The following is a 19,324-nucleotide window of genomic DNA, read 5'->3' as shown; positions in this document are numbered from 1 at the left end:
AGATGTCCGTTTTCTCAACGTTGTCATTTCATGGAGACATCAATTAAAGATGTCATTCCATGTCACAAATCAAATGTCACTATGTCTGAATTATTGCTTTCGCCGCACATCCTGATGTCCACTTGCTTTATTTTTTAAGTGGAATTAACTTAAACATGAAGAAGATCACCACTGTTACTCTTTACAACACTGCATTTGGTTTGTATCTGCTCTGGATGTATTTTAAACTTCTCTAGGTCAAGTTAGTGTGTTCCATTTTGGGATACAGTAAAGCCTAATTCAACCTGAAGTGGACTCCGTACGCCACAATATTTTTCTTTATAGCACAGGCCTGCAGTCTGACTTCTCTTGTGATTTGGGCTGTAAACATGCTTTGCCCACTCATGTCTTCCATGGTCACTACAAACATAGGGCTGCTGACTTCATCAGTTGCTGTTCAGGTTTGAACAAAATAGTTGTTTATCCCTGCAAAAAAAGAAACAAAGGATAACAAACGCATACTGAGTTCCTGGTAATATTTTTCAGATCACTGAACACAGCATGGCTTGTTAAAATTGTCATCAGACATCAGGCTAAAGGGTTGACAAGAAGTCCATTTAACTTTTGCAGGGTCTTGTTCATTTGATTTGTTGTTGGTGACCAAGTCATACTGTCTGTTATGAATGAATGAATAGATGTATTCGTTAATTTTTTTATTTTTAAAGCAGTTACTTTTAAGATCAGAGTGTGTAAAGAATTAATAGGTTACTATTTTGTGGGTTTTTATGATTTATTTTTCTCATAAACAAAATCATCCATGGTGATGGATCATTTCTTTTTTTTATGCCACTTCTATGCTCTGAATAGGAATTGTTATTTTATTTTAGCTCAGCATCTGTTGAAGGGTATGCTAGTGGTCAATGGAGTTATTTTTCCAAATGGATGCCATGTCATCTGAGCTCCAATGAACAAGCACTATTCAGAATTACGGCAAATGTGCTGATAATCTTGTCAAAGTCTGATTCTACCACAGTTCTAGGGAGCCTCTTGACCTCTACAATTACACAACTGTGAATTCTTGTTTTGCAATCTCAGAAATCACATATCTTTATCCCAATCATTAAACTTTTGTTTTCTTATTACTTTTTCCTATTATTAGTAGGATCCCAAAAAGAAGTGCCAACTCTTAAATGTTTTATTTGTAGAAGTAGGGATGTGAATCGAAAAATTGTTAATTTTGAGAGCCAATTTCTAGTAATTCAATTCCAAGGAATTATTTATTGGCTTACCTGACTATTCTACTGATCAATTTCTCTTTGCGTCTGAAATGGTGAACAGTTCCTTTGTTTTATGACTTTGTCCTTGAGCCTCGCTCCCCAGGCTTGACCAATCTACCCACATGTAATCCAACTGTTACCTTAGTTTAACAGTAGGAGCCTAAAATCAATTAGTATTGCCTGACGATTGTGGCGCAAGATGATGTTGACAAAGTGACTGTTGCTGTTACAGTCTCAGACGCTGATACGATGGTCACTTGCAAACAGAGTTCAATAAAACTGAGCTTGTGGTGTGAAACAGATGGCAGCTCGTGCTGTGCAAAAGTATGTGGCAGTGAGGGTGACACTGGAGTTTTGTGTCTACAAAATCTCAGGACGTTGAATAATTTTTGGGAGATGTGGAGTTGAAAAGGGATTTTATGTTAGCTAATCGAGGCTGAGTTTGGTTGTAATTGTAGTTTTGTAAGGTCTTTTTTGTTCATTATCTTTAGTACAACAAAAATCTTGTTCTTGTTTTTCATTAGAGTCTATAATTGAGTCTTGTTCTTTTTAATCTTCAGTAAAGTTGCAGTGTTCTTGTTCTGAGCGCCTGCTACATGCTGTGTTCGCATCAAGAATTTGAATGCTGCCTACGGTTAGTGCCATAACTGGGTTCTGCGCGATTGTAGGCCTTTGCTGTGATCATATTGTTCTTCCACACTATTCTCATAACTGTCAACACAAAATCAACCAATTGTAGCTATTGTACTATATTTATATTCCCATCCTTACTCAACAATCAACATGCTCCCCTGCAACTTTCAAGCCTGCAGCACACCCTTTTTCCGCTACTGGAATATGTTTGTTGACCATTTTACAGCACCAGAAAACGACATGCTCATGTTCTGTTGTGTATACACTTGACATGGCCTCTTTCCCCTATTTACACAGCAGGCTCGAGAAGGTTTCTTTTGTGGTATTAAAGCCCAAACGGCATATACCCATCTGTGTCACATAACGAGATATTGGGGGCTCAAATGCCTCTTGCGTGCAAACCTAAATACACGTTAAGCTCTTTCAGTGCATGCTACTGTTTGAACTTGTTATAACACATCTATTCGTTATGAATCATTCTTTATCAAAAATAATGCACACCTGCCGCACTTGAATAGCTTTCTTTCTATTCTACATGATTGGGCCATGCTGTTTTGTGATGTCCAATTCTTCCTCATTTGTTGTGAACTTAATGTTGCTCAAATGTTTCACATAGTTTTGCTTGTTTTATGTGAATGGCTATGCAGTCTGTCTGTAGTAGGTATGTGTTTAGCATTGTACCTGAAAAGACTTAAGAACAGAATGTAAAGCAGTTCAAATGACCATGGAGTGTTATCTGAGGAAATCTCATCCTCTGAGTGGTTAGACTTTCCTCCGTTTGTCTTGTAAAAGAATAAAATATTCAAAAGTGGCTTTCAGAGCAGCACAGTATGTATTCAAGGCTGAATTATGCAACCAATGTATAAAATTGTTATGAAAGAACAAAGTACTACGGCTTTCTTCCACTTGTTTTATTAAAAGAATAAGGCCACATGTGTTTCACTCAAAGTCGAGGAGCAATAGTACATTGAAAGATTTGTTCCCCCTTTCTTTGTAACCTCCAGTGCATACCAAACATTCACTCTTTTTCATTCATCCGTCTTTTAAATCACTCTCTCCATCATCCATTCCCCCTGCTTTGTGCCTCTGACAATTGCCGTGCAGTGATGCGAAGGCATGGAACTGGCAAAACATCAAGCAGAGTGCTGACCAGGGGAAACTAAATACAAAAGTGGGTTTTTGTTTAGGCAGCTAAGTCATTTGTTCAGTTCGGGGGTTACATTTATGTGCACCACTACTGCAAGATTTTTTGCCAGGGGCAGACCAGCAGCAGTCTCTTTGTAGTCACTTCAACTAAACAGGACTTCTATCATCACGTTACTTGAGAATGCCGCTATCACTTAAGAGGTCCAGAAATAGTGTTGCATTAGTAACCACAAGGGCTCTGCTGCACATCTTGGGAAGGAGGTTTTATGAGGGAAGGATATGCCCTGTTGGTTGAGTGATGCGGTAAAGTACTGCTCTGTAATCAAACAATGTCTTTCAATTATTTAAGCAAAGCCCGTTCAATTAATCAAGCACAGAATTCAACAGTCAGATCACAATCATGCCCCAAATTCCACCAGCATTTATTTATTTATTTTTTCAAATGTTTATACTGTATGTACCCCCCCCCCCCCCCCCGCAAACCCCCCTCTCTCTCTTTAAATATTTATGTATATATAAATATAAATATAAAAACCTGGTGTTTGAACAAAGGTGTGAAGCGTCTTTACATTTATGATATGTTGTCTGTCAACATACTAAGCAAACAACTGAAAGTGGTGTTTGGTGCAAGAAAAAAAGGACCTGCTTTAAACAAAGCTAGCAAAAGCTCATAAAGGGACTAATGTGGATTGTTTGCTTAAAAGATAATGTCCATGGGCTTTTCCCAGTGACCTCAGCCTATCTGTTTTTTTCTTCCGTCGTTTCTTCACCAACATTGTGTGACACGTCAATATAGCAATCTTCTGAATTTATTTTATGATGGGCTAATTTTGTAGGCAACATGGAATTGTAAACAATTTGAATGGTTCATACTTAGCCATCAGAAGCCTTTGTGTAATTTCTGTAATGAAGCTAATATATTGTCTTTTGCTGTATAACAGTCCATTACAGACAACTTATCAAAAACAAATATTTGACCGTGGTTGTTGAAATGAATTACCAGATAAGCTTGGCCTTCTCCTATGTACACAGAGACTGCAGCGGTAGCCCTCATTTCCTTTTCCAACTAACGCTATCTGATTATGATTATCTTTTCAAAGTGCATATGAGAATAATTATTGCAGCAGCAATGTATTAAACCACTCAGCAAAAAAAACAAAAACACATGTTGCCATTATTTCATAAGATAACCACATAGATTCAACCCTGTGTATAGTTTTAAACATAATTGATTAGCACAGTCATTCACATTGTTGTGTTAAACTACTAAATCTCAATATTTTGAAAATGATGATCGTAATCTTAGGGGGAAACGGCTTTGTATTGTAATGGTGTGGTTCCATTCTACAATCCCAAAAAAAAATCAACAGTTGTTAAAGATACAATGAATGGTACAGTCATTTTAATGGGCTTAGCTAGAGCAGCTCTACCCCCTGTAAGTGATGCCATGTAGGCTAAAGCTATTAGCTCAAAGAGTATTTAGGCACCTATTTGGCAGCATCACTAGTCAATAAATCTGGCATCGTACATTTTACCCTAGCTTTTGGTTGTCTCATTCAATAGTACAGTAGATGTATTACATTTTGTGGCTGATTGGAATGTAAATGAGCAATTGAGAACTGGTCCCACCCAGGGCAGTCCTAATGATGTTTTTATTTTACCCATTAGATGGCTGTTGATGGATATTGGCATGGCAGTGGACTGGACTACATTTTCCAAGCCGAAATACTCTCATTTACTAATGCATAACTCCCATTTGTGTGTAATTAACAGACCCTGATGTTTATCAATCGACAAGTGTCCATTAAAAAAAACAACAACAATGATCCAGAAATGTTTTATTTGTCATACGATAAGGTGCTTTATGACATATACTGTATATTACGATGACAACAATCAGCCAAACACTAATAACCGTGCATGGAGCGAGAGCATCAATAAGCTTAATCAACAACAGATGACCCAATAAGATCTTAGCTGAACTTGGTGCGAATAGCAAAGCAAGCAAAAAGGGGTTGTCCCTGTAAGCTATTATCAACTGGCAAACAGAGAAAGTATACCTCTTATCTTTGTTTGGCACCTTGTGCTTATCGTTCGTAATATGGAACTTCAGCTAGGTGTTAGATCCTCCCACCACTCATACATTTTCAGTTTTGAATGATAGTACTGTTTACTCTCTGTTTGGCAAAGTGATGTCACCACATCTAATGGAGAATTAGTGCATAGTTTAGTGTTTTAACAAGACAACATGTTGACCTTGAAGTCCCATTTTACAGAGATTCCTAAGATCTGTATATCTTATTGCTTGTTCTTACAGAACCTAATAATGCCAGAATGGGAAATGTAATGTATAATGTTTTGGTAAAACAGCTGTCAGTACATTTGCATTAGTTTGGGGGGGAAATGAAACTTGGTTAAGTAGAGCGAAACAGCTAGGTACATACAAATGTTAGTCTCACTGAAGTCACCATCCCACATTCTCACATTTCATGACAACAGTCAATTACAGTTCTTTCAGCTGTTCTCTTTCTGTTTCTATGCTGTGGGCAGCTTTAGTTGCATGAAATGATCATATAAGATTAAGTCGTGCTATTCAAACACAAAGTTAAGTGATGTTGAGCGGCACCTGGTCTGTCACTTTTGTGACTTGTTTGGGTGGCAAAGTGAACTGGCTCTGGATCGGAACACACTTGCTGGAACCAAACCCGGCCAGATGGCTTCGACTTAACACTTTCAAGTTCAACACAACCCAGTGGCAGACAGGAGATAACACCTCTGACAAATGATGAATGCAAAAAAGCACTGTATACTGATTTGACCCATTCAGTGCCTACAGCCTTTTTTTTAATTACATGTGAATCCCAGTCAGGGAGAAAAAGAGAGCGCGAGCTGTGATGCGAGAGATGTTGTTGAACCATCAGTCCTGTTTTCTGTCTTCCCCTCCCCCTCCTGACATAGAGCTGAGTTGCTGGTGACTCATCCTCACCATAAGGCGAGTCGCATTCTACAAGGTATAACATTTGATTAGTCCAGACCCAAACAGATTTGCCTTTGGGAGGCATGTGCATACACGCACGTACATACAGCGTCCTGAGAGTTTTTTTTGTTTTTTGTTTTTATTCTAATATTCAGACTGTGTTTTATATGTCATGCTTCCTGACAGTTGGTTGTAATTCATTGAACCTAACATACATGAAAATTGAATTATAGCAATAAGAGCTAAAGTGTGTATGTGTTTTTAGCTTATCAAGCATAAAATAACATGAAAACTCACTGAAGTAGAGAGAATGACACGTGAATGTTTAATACTAGGCACGTTTTCCTTTTCCTGTGGTTGTAAATGCAATTTAGAGTTAACAGTGAAGTAACAGTCACACGTTCATATTCACACTTACACATAGTTCCTCCATACACCACCCGAGTCATATCTTGCACGAGCTATCGTTTTCCCAACACCTTCCTGTATCACACTTGCCTAGCAGGGAGTTTGTCGAGTGAAATGGTTGAGTGTTGCCGAGCGGCTCTCAAAGGTAGTGGGTGTCTGCTTGCTTTGTCTTTCTTACTAACCTTTGACTGATCATAATTTCATGCAACGGGAGTGATGATGGGAAAAGTAGGTCATGAGGAAGTTCACTTGCTCTAAAGGAAAGAATTAGAATGTGGTTTAACCCTTTTTGTATTCATTTGTTCTGTGGCTAAAAAAAAGGTCATAAATTCCAGATATCAGGATGATTGTATTTGAAATAATGAGTGCTTACTCCTTAAACCTTTGTGCTATTTTTGGCCATCTGATCAATCCCTAATATAGCATAACTTTGGCACGACTAAACGAAAGACTTGCTCTTTGATGACGCAAATATTTTTCAGCGTCTCTCACTTGGATGTGTGGATCTTAGATGTGCTCCATTTTTAGTTATACCCGCAGGCCTAAAAATGTCCAAATTTTCTTTCATATTTATAACCTTTTCTCTCTCTCTCTCAATTGCAGGCTCTGCAGCCTCACTCTGAAAAAACTCGTCGTGCTCAAAGAACTGGACAAAGAACTGAACTCGCTTTCTATTGCTGTCAAAATACAGGTGAGTCTGGGTAATCTTTTGAGCCTTTCTTTTCAATTATTTGCTTGTGCTGCACCCTGTTTAACATAATCACAAGCCTAGTTGGCGATAAGACATGCTACTAATCCTGCCAATTGATAAAAAGCCTTCTTAGCGCAGGCGGCTCTCGTATGTCACATCCACTCACGTGCTTTAAATAGCAGACTAGCATTACTACTCTCGGCAGGTGCATTAGCACCTTAAGACGGATTTAGAATGTTATATTCATGATTATGAGTGTGCAGCCCTAACAGGTGTTGACTCATCGCAGTGTCAGCCTTAAGAATGACGACGCAACGTAATCATTTGTTCACATGCAACACCACATAGCATGCACTGTTTGTTAAATGACACTACATAGTTACGACAATGAGATTTGAGATGAGTGAAAGATATGACTAAAGGGTATATGACATGTGTGGTTAATTTGTTTGAGCAGCTCATTTCATTACGCAGACTGTAACGCAATCCTTCAAACTAGTCCAATCTATGCATGAAAACATGCGTAGTGCTAATTAAATCTTAAATTGTTGGAATTACTTCACGACATCTGAACAAATATTTTGGAAAATTCATGCATTTGCTAGTTTCCAAATCATGAATCTTCATCTCTGTTGAGTTGCCCACAGGACTACAGTGCAGGATCTGTACTCTTCCCTTCTTCTGGCACACTGATGTTGGTGGGCCAAGGCCCGGCACGATTGCTCGTGCTCATGTAAACCAGGGGTCTGTAACCTGCGACTCTGGACCCACATATGGCTCTTTAGTCCCTCTCCTGTGGCTCGCTGTGGAGCAAATTTTTGGGGGGTAAAAATTTATAATTTTTTTACATATTTATTTGTATGGTAATCTTTAAAATAAAATATTCAGCAAATTAGTTGATGTTAAGATAAAAAATAATTATTACATATTCCCAAAAACATCAGTCCAATTTTTTTTTGCCAGAAAAAGATGATTTTTAATTTTTTTTTTAAATACCATATAATGCCCAAAAAGTGACGATGAAAATGGCCAAAAAGGAAGAAGAAATTACATAAAATACATACATAAAATGTCCATGAAATTGTTAGAAAAATTAATGAAAAAGGTAGAAAAGAAAATGTAATAATAATAATAATAGGCAGAAAAGAAAACGTTCAAAAACTATAAAATGTCCAAAAACAAAAGAAGAAATCCCAAAAATGTCCAAAAAATAACCACTAAATGTCCCAGAAAAGGAAAAAGAGAGGCAGAAAATGACCATATGTCCATAAAATTGCCAAAATGGCAGAAATTTGACAGAAATGCAGAAAAATCTAAAAATGTATGAAAAATTACCCCCCAAAAATTCAAAAGCGAAACACAAAGGGTAGAAGAAGAAACTTTATGTCAAAGTATACTGCATAATTTTGTGCTATGTTGCAGCTCTTATTAGGTCTTGGGCCCTCAGTACCTTTGACTAACACTAACACACTTCCTTCATCACAATCATAAAGTGTTTCATGTTTTTTGTTTTTGTTTATTTATTTGGCCTAAAATGGCTCTTTTGACAGAAAAGGTTGCTGACCCATGAACAAAACTAAACCAAACCATCTTCTGTCTCTCACCCTGGAGATTACAAACCTCCCCTTGCAAAGACCTTTAATACTTTTTATGTCCTAGTTTAATTACAACCATCTATCTTCAAGTGTCTTTACCTTTGTTTTAGCAAATCAGAGGATAAGTAGTTTGAATAATGGATAGATGGATATATACTGTATGCGCCGGTATTTATTTAAACACGGACATGTCATCCCATAGAAATATGGAGTTTGACTGAGGTTAGACTTGCTACATTCTACCATTTGGCGCAGAAAGACCGGAGGAAAGGCTTGTTTCCCGAGCATAAGGGCGAGGGAAGAGAGGGTGATGAGGACATTGAGTACAAGCATTTCTTGCCAAGGCTATGTATTGTAAATGCATGTCAGGCCGTTAGTGAGTGCTTTTGTGCCCGAGTCATTCTACCAGCTATGAAGCATGAGAGAAGAGTGCATACAAGGCTTCTTTTGTGGAGCACTAGTGACAAGGTCAGACACCGCCTGTGTTTTTTCTCCTTTTCCCCCTCTTTACAGAATTAAGATAGTGCTGCAGCCACTCTTTAGGTTAGGACAGCATGTCCTTCTCAACAAGATGTTCAGCCGCAGTACTTGGATGCATTTCACAGTGATCTGATAGTGTTATAGCAGAGATTGCAAGATTTAGCAAACGGGTTTACAGTCAGATTTTGGTGTCATTATGGCTGTATTTGCTTTTGTGTGTGTGGCTAATTTCTGTCTATCACGTAGGCGTGAAGTAGATCCGTCGGAGAGGAAGAACAAGCCAATAAAACATTCTGTTTTGGATCGCATTGACTTTCCTCGTAGACATTTGCAGAGTGGGAGGTGTTTAAAATTGTCCTCGCAGGTTACACATTTCCCTACAACACACATTTTGGTCTGGGCTTTTCTCTTAGCGATATAATGTTGCCATGAGACAATGATTTTGCTCTTGGTCACTGTAGGGTCTGGACTCTGGACCACCAACTCAACCACATTAGACCTTGCCCTTACAGAAGAATACAAATATTTGGTCGTATTGCCTTTGACATAATGGAATTGTAGTAACAGTTTTTACTTTGGGGTATGAACTATAAAAATGTGTTTCCCTGCTAAATAGTAGTGCCTTTGTAGTTGGTGAATATGTTGTTATTGCAAAGATTTATTGCCCTATAAAGTTATTTTTGGTCAAGAGCTTGGCTAAAGAATAGTACATTGCTAGCTATATTGAAATCATTATCATTGAGGAAGTTCTTAATAGGAAATGCTTATTTTGAAACAGCCATTTATAAGTCTCAAAACAACGAATCTCAACCACTTCAGTTGCGGTTATGGCAAAAAGATGCCGAGCAGGAATCCAGGACTCTTTGTACTAGGTTGCCACAAGGTGTGACTTTGCATAAATGTGTGAACCAGGTTGAGACTAAAATAAGACTTTCTCACTTTGTGTATGTTCCTGTTCACCATACTGAGGAGGGGGGAAAAAAACTTTTGCTTGTCTTCTGATGAACTTTATTTCACAGTTCACATGTTTTGCACTCTCAGTCCAGAATGTGTAGATTGGCTTGCATTTCAAAGTGTGACTCTATCTTCCAGGGTTCGAAGCGTCTTCTGCGATCCAATGAGTATGTCCTCCCACCCAGTGGACTAATGGAGACAGATCTGGAACTCACATTCTCACTACAGGCAAGCACTCTGTCATTGTGCTGTGAATTCTCACACTGACACGGCAGTTACTTGACAACTATAATTGGAGAGAAACTTGTAGTCACTCTGGTACACTTTGCAACCTCAATGGCGTTTCTTGTGTTTCAGAGCTGTGTGTTAATATTGCTGTATGTTTGTACTGACATGACAGTTTAAAGAACAAATAGTTATTAAAAGTATTTGGTGACTTAATTTTGAAATCATGTAATATGCTATTCTTGAAACCATTTGACGGCACTGGAGTAGCAGACTGAACATTTATTATTCTGTCACTTGTCTTTAAGTTTCTCATCTTGATTAAAGAAAAAAAAATCTAATTTTGAATTTAATCTGCCCTGATAGGCCTTCCTATTAGAGAAGCCACTTCATTATCTAATGACAGACATAATTAATCATTCTGGCTACAAATGAATGATAATCCTACAAAATTGTGAAATACTGCTCATACAGAAGTCTCCGGTCCACATCAGGGCTAAATTAAGTTCCCGCGTATTGGTCTGAGACTACCCAAAAACCTATACAAATGTCACAGACAGGTGACAAATGTAAGGAAGAAACTGGATAAATGAGCTGCAGATGCTGCCATAGAGAATTGAGTGTAAGCACAATAATTATGGGCTCTCCAAGCTGTGTCTCACACATTGGAGCATCTTTTGTAGATTTTGGCCCATGACCAAATTAGGATATTTGATTATGGTAGATAGAATGTTTTTTACTTAATCCCTAGAATCCTACAAACCTATAGAATGAAGGTCTTGGTTGGACTGAAGCTATTGGATCCACATTTAGTAGTGGAATGCACCTGCCATTGGCTGGAGTGACACAGTTGACGGTTCGATATGATTCCCATCATTTTCATGCATGTTAGATGGAGAGCATCTGCCTTTTATGACGTATAATCATCCTAAAGTGTGGATCTTTAAAATTGATGATGAAATCTAATATTTTTTGTTTTTCTTTCGTTTGTAGTATCCCCATTTTTTGAAGAGGGATGCCAACAGACTACAGATCATGCTGCAGAGGAGGAAACGCTACAAGAATCGAACCATCCTGGGCTACAAGACTTTGGCTGTGGGAGTTATCAATATGGCCGAGGTAATGCATATTTCCTTTGTATGCAGTAGTTTCGCAAGAGAGCAGTTGTTTCTTTAGATTTTTGAGGAAGACAATCGGCTCATCACACTGACAGACAGTACAGATTGACATGTATTCATAGCCTTGTAGCTTGGTTTTTTTGCTTGTATTACACTTGACTTTGAAATGATTCATGCTCCTCACACACTTCTGTATGAGATTATGGGCCATCTGGAGCTAGCTTTGGATGTGCTTTTTCTGAAAGCACTGTTTTGACCCATGATATGAAGAAATAATGGACCAAGAGCTGGTCTAACGCCCAGTGTGGTTGTTTATTTAATGGAAACACGACTCTGTTTAAGTCCTCGATCCAAGTCATTTGGGGTGAAGAATCTGCTAGCTAGGGCTAATGTTTTGTTACACATTACAAGGGTAAAGCACAAAGTGGATTCATGTATTGATGTTGTAGCGTCAGGCAATGGCTTTCAGTTTATTTTGCTTATTAATGCCTGTTGTCATGAAGGGAAATTCTATTCTGTGACTTGTTACTACATAAGGTTTCTTAGAGGCTTTTGTGGAGGAACATTCGGGGAATAAAGATGAGGTACAGATTCTAAATTCTAAAATATTTGAATTGTTTTGTGTGTGTATTTGCAGGACCAAGTGTTGATGTAGGATTACATTCATGTTAGAAGATATTAGCCATAGCCATGGAAAATTAATTAACACTAATATCTGAAAATAAGGCTAATACATTGCTACAGTTTGGTGTCACTGTTGCGCAACATCCGACATGCCGCTTGTAGGAACGACTAAGACTAAATAGAATATTGCAGTATTCCTCTTTTTTTATTCTGAGCAATTCCAGTATGTTGTCCTGTTTTTAATTTGGTCTCCAGCACTCATCCTGAATTTGAATGGACTTTCAAATGAAGCTTCCAAGTGCAGCCCCAGTTAGTGTTTGAGGAAAATTATCTTACTCCCAGTATAGCAATTCAAAAAGAAAGTAGAAATATTACAGTCACTCCCAAGATAGAGATTGAAACTAAAGCAATAAAACGGTTACACCGTTTGTGTTTGCATGATACAAGCAAATTGGCTTTGCACTGTCAGACAATCACAAAGGAAAATTTCTGTGGCAGTGAAGATTACTTTAGAGATTGTTTCGCTCTCTCTCTGTCTGTAATCTTTCGCTTGGTGTACAATGTAATAATAGAGGATACCTCTCCTGGATCATTGTTTGACTCTGAAGATAGACATAAAATTTTCTTCATCCTTCCGTTCTGTTGAAGGAAGTATTTGATCTGTTCGGCTTCAGCGTCTCTCTGCTGAGTGATTGATCCATGCAGAAATTGCATGAGGCATGATTCCATCTCAGCTAAAGAGTACTTGATATTGAGACGGACGAGGGGAACATGTCCTAATTGTATAAGAGCATACATTAGGAAGAACCATGTAGGGGGAAGCGAAACGGAAATTAGCGAGTCCATTTTTATTTTATGTCTTTATGTTCAGGTGATGCAACACCCTACAGACGGAGGCCAGATTCTCGGTCTCCATAGCAACGTGAAAGAAGCGCCTGTGCGTGTGGCGGAGATCAGTGTGTACTCGCTCTCCAGCCAGCCCATCGACCACGAGGACGGCAGTGGACAGGCTGGCCGAAAGACTAAAACATCAGGTGGGTACCATAAGCCCCCCCACCCCCCACCCTCTCCAAACATGCGGCCCAGCCTAATCCTGACTGACACTTTAGTCTTTCTCTCACCACATGGATCCCATTTCCCAAATGAAGACAAAGTGAAGTCGAATAATGCTTTCTCAACCCAGGGCTGAGAATGTTACTCTCCTATGCTATGGTTGTAATGTTGATCTCTCAGTTGAACAGATGTCGGGCCTATTACCTTACACTGCTCTAATTCTGGACAGTGGGGGAAATATTTGGCCCAGCTTAGGCTCCACGCCTTCATCCTGCTATGCTGGTCCCTCGCTGTTCTGGTTGTTATTAAGGAGGTCACTCCAACATAACAGATGAGCTCATGTACCAAGTATTAAGCCCGTGTCACTTTGGGAGAAAGTTTATCTTGCTCCTCTTTGCACTGATCCTTTATGACATCCATCCCACTTATGTGAATGGAAAATACACTGAAATGAACTAATTGAAAAGAACAGAAAATCCCAGTTATAAATGGCTGTTTCAACCAATAAATTTAGCTATTTAAACAGTAGTCTCCTCATGCTGGATAAGGTCAAAGTAAATGGGTTTGATAATCACGGTGGAAAGCACAATCAGTAAGTAATTAACTGAAGTGGCCTTGGATTTCTGCCTGCTTCTGTTTGTAATTTTTTGGTTTACACACCATATTTCTGTAAACTTATTCATCTATTAAATTACTTTCTGATTTATTTGCTTTAGACCGCTCCCCAGACATGGACAACTATTCTGAGGAGGACGATGACAGTTATTCATCCGAACAAGAAGCTAGCGATGATGCGGCTCATGGCCAAGTGAGTGCCAAAAAGAAAGATGTTTATTCTGTTTTTAATTTGATTGCTTCATATTTATTCATGGCTTACAAGTGTTTTCCATACAAATATTAGCAGAAATAATGGCTTTACTTTTACCTTAACATAACGTTAAAGGCACTGTCCAACGTTTTGACTCAGAAATAAACACTTCTTAAATACAGGATGTTTAAACATAAACTCCTTCTCAATCTACACCTCTGGGCTTCTGTTAATGTGTGGTGGTGATCAGAAACGGTTTGATTACAAACAGAAACGGTAAAAACTCCGGACAGTGCCTTTAACTATGCTTTTCGACTTACTTACAAATCCAGAGTACATCGTCGGCGTAGAAAGAAAACTTGTTTTAATTTACTTTTGAATTGAATGCTTTGAGGAATCTTCTAGTTTAATATTTTTTTACATTAGTCTTAAATGCAGCATTAGTCTACCAACTAGTTAATGAAGTCTGAACCATGAAATATATGAGAGAAAATTCTGATTGTTTGTAAATAGAGTATTTATTGGTCCTTTTGAACAAACAATATTTTTTTTTAATCAACTTCCACGTATGTCTTTTGGTTTGTGTTATATTTGATACATCCGGTCACAATGCTTTAAAATTCGTACATTTATAACTCTCAAAAATATAATAATGAACAGACATATCAAACATACTAGTATTTCACAAAATCAGAAAGAACATTTCCCACTAATAACAAGTATAGGTGTCTCTCCTTTCTCAATTGGGGCGATCTTGCAAGGTTGCTGGAAAAGCCATCAGATGGGTGATAGTGCCCTCTAATGGATTATTTGTGCAATGCATGTGTCAAATCATATACGTCAGGGTTTGAAATGAAATAGAGGGCTCAAAGTTTCTTATATTTAATATGATACGTTTGGCTGAATCAACATTGCCGCAAAAATCTTTTGCACAATTCAGTGAATTCTCAGCAATCACTATGTGATGCTAGCCATACATGCGATCATTTATCATATCTCCCTTCCATGTATTTCAGGATATTTATGATGAAGACGATGAACTTCGCAAGCCCAAGAAACCCCGGAGGAAAATGATTCGGACCACCTCCATGACGAGGGTTAGCTGCTTTCTCTTCTGCCACATGGACGTTTACGCTGGCTAATCATTGACCACAAGAATGACCCAAGACTGACTCAGAAGCTGTTAGGGGAAGCACACAGTGTGTTCCATTTGTGCAAGCCCATTAGTAGGATATGGATGAGCATGTAAATGAGATCTGTGGAGAGTGGACTCAACTAAGATGGTGGTTGCAGTGGCTGTGGATGTGTAATCTGCAAGACATATCTTGGCAGAATTTATCAATCGGAATAATTGCTATTTTCACCGTGGCAGTAATTTTCTCGCAATGTGTTTACAATTCTGTTTTTCTCTGTTACAGCAACCAAACTTCAAGCAGAAATTTGTGGCCTTGTTGAAGAGGTTCAAGGTAACAGATGAGGTGAGTTTCAAAAGAGTGCATTGATTTGATTGATTCCCAAGAGAATGTGTTCAAGGTTGAAACAGAAGACATAAAAGTGAGCGTTAGATGGGCACACCCATATTGGATATCTTGAGAATTCTGCTATAAATAAAGCCTTTAATAAGACAGCTGTTGAAAAGTTATTCAGTTGTTGTTGGGAAATAATTATTTGTATCAGTATTGACTGACTAAACAGCATCAAGCTACATTGTTGCTAAAGTATTCCTGACAGGAGAAGAAAACGCCCCAGCTTCAAGCATCATTATGGTGCTTGGCTGCAGTATCCCCCACTCATGGATGTATGATTCATAAATTGCCATTAGCAACGATTTGTATGCTGACTCCATTAAGGGATTTATATTGCAGGGCTTAATCTAATGGTAAATGTTGGATAGTATTTAAATTCCATTTGTCCCTCTTATCAGTCAGTCCTTTTAAATAAATGCAGATCATACAGTGCATACTGTAATAAAAACGCTATCTTAGATTTATATAGCGCCTTTTAATTAGTTAATGGCTTATAATTGTGTCAAAAGCAGAAGTAGAAGTAGAACCCCTGGATATAGACCATACCACCTGTGGTAGACCATACATAGACCTTTAAAATGATAAGTATCTGAGTCACTCAATGCATTCTGACTGAGTTTGGCTACATTGTCTGGTTTTGCACTCCTCAGTTAACCTGATGATCTTTTATCACATTGCTTGTCGCTAATCCCTTCCTTGTGGCTGGACAGTGTGCACGGCCACCGTTCTATAAATACGTAGCCTAGGAGGTAGAGAAGGGACAGACTGTGTTTATCTGCTCCCTGACAGCTCATGCACTTATGGAGTGGCATTAATCACCCGATTAGTCCCAAAGCCTGCCGTGTGCACTTCCTATGATGCGTACGCATCCCCACTGTGCAGACTGCAGATCAAAGTTCAGCGCTGCAGGTCTCTTCTAGCATTTCCTATCTGATTGGCCATCTTAAAGTCATGCATGTATTTATAGCAGTTTGATTTTCATGGCTTTTTGTGATCATCGTTTTCAATAATTGTTTATCCGATCAGCACAGCTGTTGTACTAGTGATTAGCAAGTGTGCAGCACTGGTCAATCCCTTACAACTTTTTTTTTTTTTAAATCCATGGGATATTTAAAAGCTTACTCATGTTTTGACAATTGTCTGGCAGGTCTTGGACTCTGACCCAGTAGACCAGACCCAGGAAGTAGAGGAGGATCTGGACTTACTCTACGACAGTCTGGAGGTGTACAATCAGAGTGACAGCGGGCCGGAGATGGAGGACAATGAAAGTGTCTTGAGTACACCCAAGCCTAAGCTTAAGTGAGTTTGCCCTCATTTTGTTCCGTTTTTTTGGTTTTCATTAAATTAATATGTGATTAAGCTCCATCCTTCCATAAATTGCGACAGATTTTCTTCTTAACATAATTCCTGTAGTAGATCCCTGTTCATCAAAACAAAACAAAGCTTTTTGTGTTAAGATTAGTTGCTATTTGATGTTATTTAGGATACAATAGTAGCCGGTATGTGTGAGTGCAGAACCTCTGCGCGTTGCAGCAAACACTACCACATGATCGTCAGAATTCTCAATTATTAACTCATTCGCTGCCATTGACAGCTAAAGACGTCAAAAATTCATTTGAACTATTTTTTTCCCTTTTTTGTTAACAAGATTATGAAAACCTAGAATTTTGTTTGTACATTTAGAACAAATATTAAATTTGTGATTAATCATGAGTTAACTAGTGAAGTCATGCGATTAATTACGATTACAAATGTTAATCGCGTGATGCTCCTAATTTTTAATAACCTTTACTTAAAAAAAAAAATCTTTAAAAATTTTTTTTTAAAGAGCAAATTATTAAAAATTAGGGGCTTCGGGCGATTACAATTTTTAAACGTAATTAATCGCATGACTTCACTAGTTAACTCATGATTAATCACACATTTTATATCTGTTCTAATACAAAAATAATCTAGGTTTTCATACTTTTGTCAACAAAAGTGGGAAAAATGTTAAACTAGAAATAGTTCAAATGTTTTTTTTACGTCTATAGCCGTCAATGGCAGTGAATGAGATAACTAAATGACTAATAGGTTGCTATGACCATGCCAAGTGATAGAACTGTTTTTTTTCTCAAAGTTTAACCTTTTGTTTTTCAGGCCGTTTTTTGAGGGGATGTCTCATTCCAGCTCCCAGACAGAGATCGGAAGCATACACAGCCAAAAAAGTCAGCAGAGAGAGCAGTTATATGCTGTAAGTTGATCACCAGACCCCTCAGTTGTTATAGCAATAACAAGCTGCTCTGGTTCCTTTCGGCCATAAAGTTCTTCCTTCTGGCTCTGCTGGATGGGGGTCACGTTGTTAACAGTGTTATGTAAAAGAATTGCCCCCAGGCAGTGCATAAATGCCTGGCAGACCTGTTGCCTTGAATGGTCCAAGGATTCCCAAGAGCCATGCAAAAAATTCTGGGAATGGGGGAGATGTAGACCAGTAGCCCCCCACTGCTGGTGGATAGGATGAAGGGGCTGCTGTCCCTACCCAGTTCACCCCTGTTGTATTTATAGAGACTGACACAAGATGACCTCTACACTACCATCAACACACACACATTCAAACACGGAGACCCAAATATGCCCCCATGCTTGGAGAGAAGATTGGATAAAGCTTTTCCCACTCAGATTTATGACCAGTTGGAGACAAAAAGAGCAGCGGAAGAGCAAGAGAGAGACATGTTGTGTCTGACTTTGTGAGAGGGAGGACAAGGATGGGCTGTTTATAAATGTGTTGGAATCCATTTTAGCTTTTACAAAAGCGCCTAGAACATTCCAGAATGTATTCGTTATCCATTTTGTGAGACAAGTGTTTGCAGTAAAACATAATGAGCAAAAATAAACATTTTTAAATGCGTTCTTAAACCAGGTATTGATAAGCTAGAGCACACGTCTTTGTGGGTTTATGTATAAATTGGTAGAAATACTGAACTATATACAGTCTTTCTGTCATATCAATGGATGGGAGGAAGCGCAGCAAATGTTCTTCAACTTGACCGTGTACAGCTAAGTAAGTAAGTGTTAAATGATCTCAACAATTTGTCTTCTTTACCCTCCAGAGTGGAGACTTTCTCACCGTGGACAGATGTAAAGTGCAAGGGGCCCGTTATCAAGAGGACAGCGTCACAGACACAACCATTGGGGTATGTTTTTAGTACAGCGCTTTCTTTGCCCGAATGTCCCTCGAGCACACTGTTCTCCATTTTTCTTTTCCACTCCCTTACCCTTGAAACTGGAGTGCGCTTTGCCTCCCGTGGGTCTTGGGGTTTTCTGGGAAGAAACTAAGATGGGGTGGGGGTGTGCAAGGCCAAGGATAGAGCCACTGTCACAGTGCATCAATTTAAATGGTTAATTTGATCAATAACATTTTTGGATTCAAAGGTGGGTAGTTTTGTTCACTTCACAGTATTAAATCTTTCAACTTGTTAGGAGCTAAAAACAAATATAGAATGGACTAAGTAGGTACAATTGGAATGTATCAGAAATCTCAACAACGGTAAAGGTACTATATTAGTCATGTGTACAATGCAAAACAAGATTTGTTCTCTACACTTAAAACCCAATCCCTGAGGAGCTATCGGGTGTTACCATGTAGCGGCAGGGGAACAAATCCAGATTTTTCTTTACCGTCACATTGATTCACAATGATACTGACTGGAAAATCCATACAGACATGGAGAGAACACACAGAAACTCCTCATAGTCAAGTAATGAGTAGTTTGAGCCGGGAGACTTTCTTTGAGCAACCAACATTCCACAAAAATAGCTAACGGCTAACTGAGCAGACTTAATTATTAGTA

The 19,324-nt window shown here is 38.6% G+C and overlaps 1 protein-coding gene across 2 annotated transcripts in view; it reads left to right on the top strand.

Annotated features, from left to right (window-relative positions):
• Nucleotides 1-19,324, top strand: part of LOC147163868 (phosphofurin acidic cluster sorting protein 2) — a 39,472-nt gene that overhangs the window by 7,485 nt on the left and 12,663 nt on the right. For both annotated transcript variants that reach the window (XM_086092864.1, XM_086092863.1), the window contains exons 2-11: nucleotides 7,024-7,111; nucleotides 10,279-10,368; nucleotides 11,359-11,484; nucleotides 12,979-13,141; nucleotides 13,877-13,968; nucleotides 14,985-15,065; nucleotides 15,387-15,446; nucleotides 16,642-16,793; nucleotides 17,634-17,727; nucleotides 18,584-18,667. In XM_086092864.1, coding sequence (XP_085948990.1) covers nucleotides 7,024-7,111; nucleotides 10,279-10,368; nucleotides 11,359-11,484; nucleotides 12,979-13,141; nucleotides 13,877-13,968; nucleotides 14,985-15,065; nucleotides 15,387-15,446; nucleotides 16,642-16,793; nucleotides 17,634-17,727; nucleotides 18,584-18,667 — 1,030 coding nt within the window. The remainder of the gene's footprint in view (nucleotides 1-7,023; nucleotides 7,112-10,278; nucleotides 10,369-11,358; nucleotides 11,485-12,978; nucleotides 13,142-13,876; nucleotides 13,969-14,984; nucleotides 15,066-15,386; nucleotides 15,447-16,641; nucleotides 16,794-17,633; nucleotides 17,728-18,583; nucleotides 18,668-19,324) is intronic.

The sequence above is a fragment of the Leptonotus elevatus genome, chromosome 13 (assembly GCF_054856555.1).
Source record: "Leptonotus elevatus isolate MCC_2025b chromosome 13, RoL_Lele_1.0, whole genome shotgun sequence".
Classification (NCBI taxonomy): domain Eukaryota; kingdom Metazoa; phylum Chordata; class Actinopteri; order Syngnathiformes; family Syngnathidae; genus Leptonotus; species Leptonotus elevatus.
The sequence above is the reverse complement of the archived record's forward strand: the minus strand, read 5'-3'. Positions and strand labels throughout refer to the sequence as shown.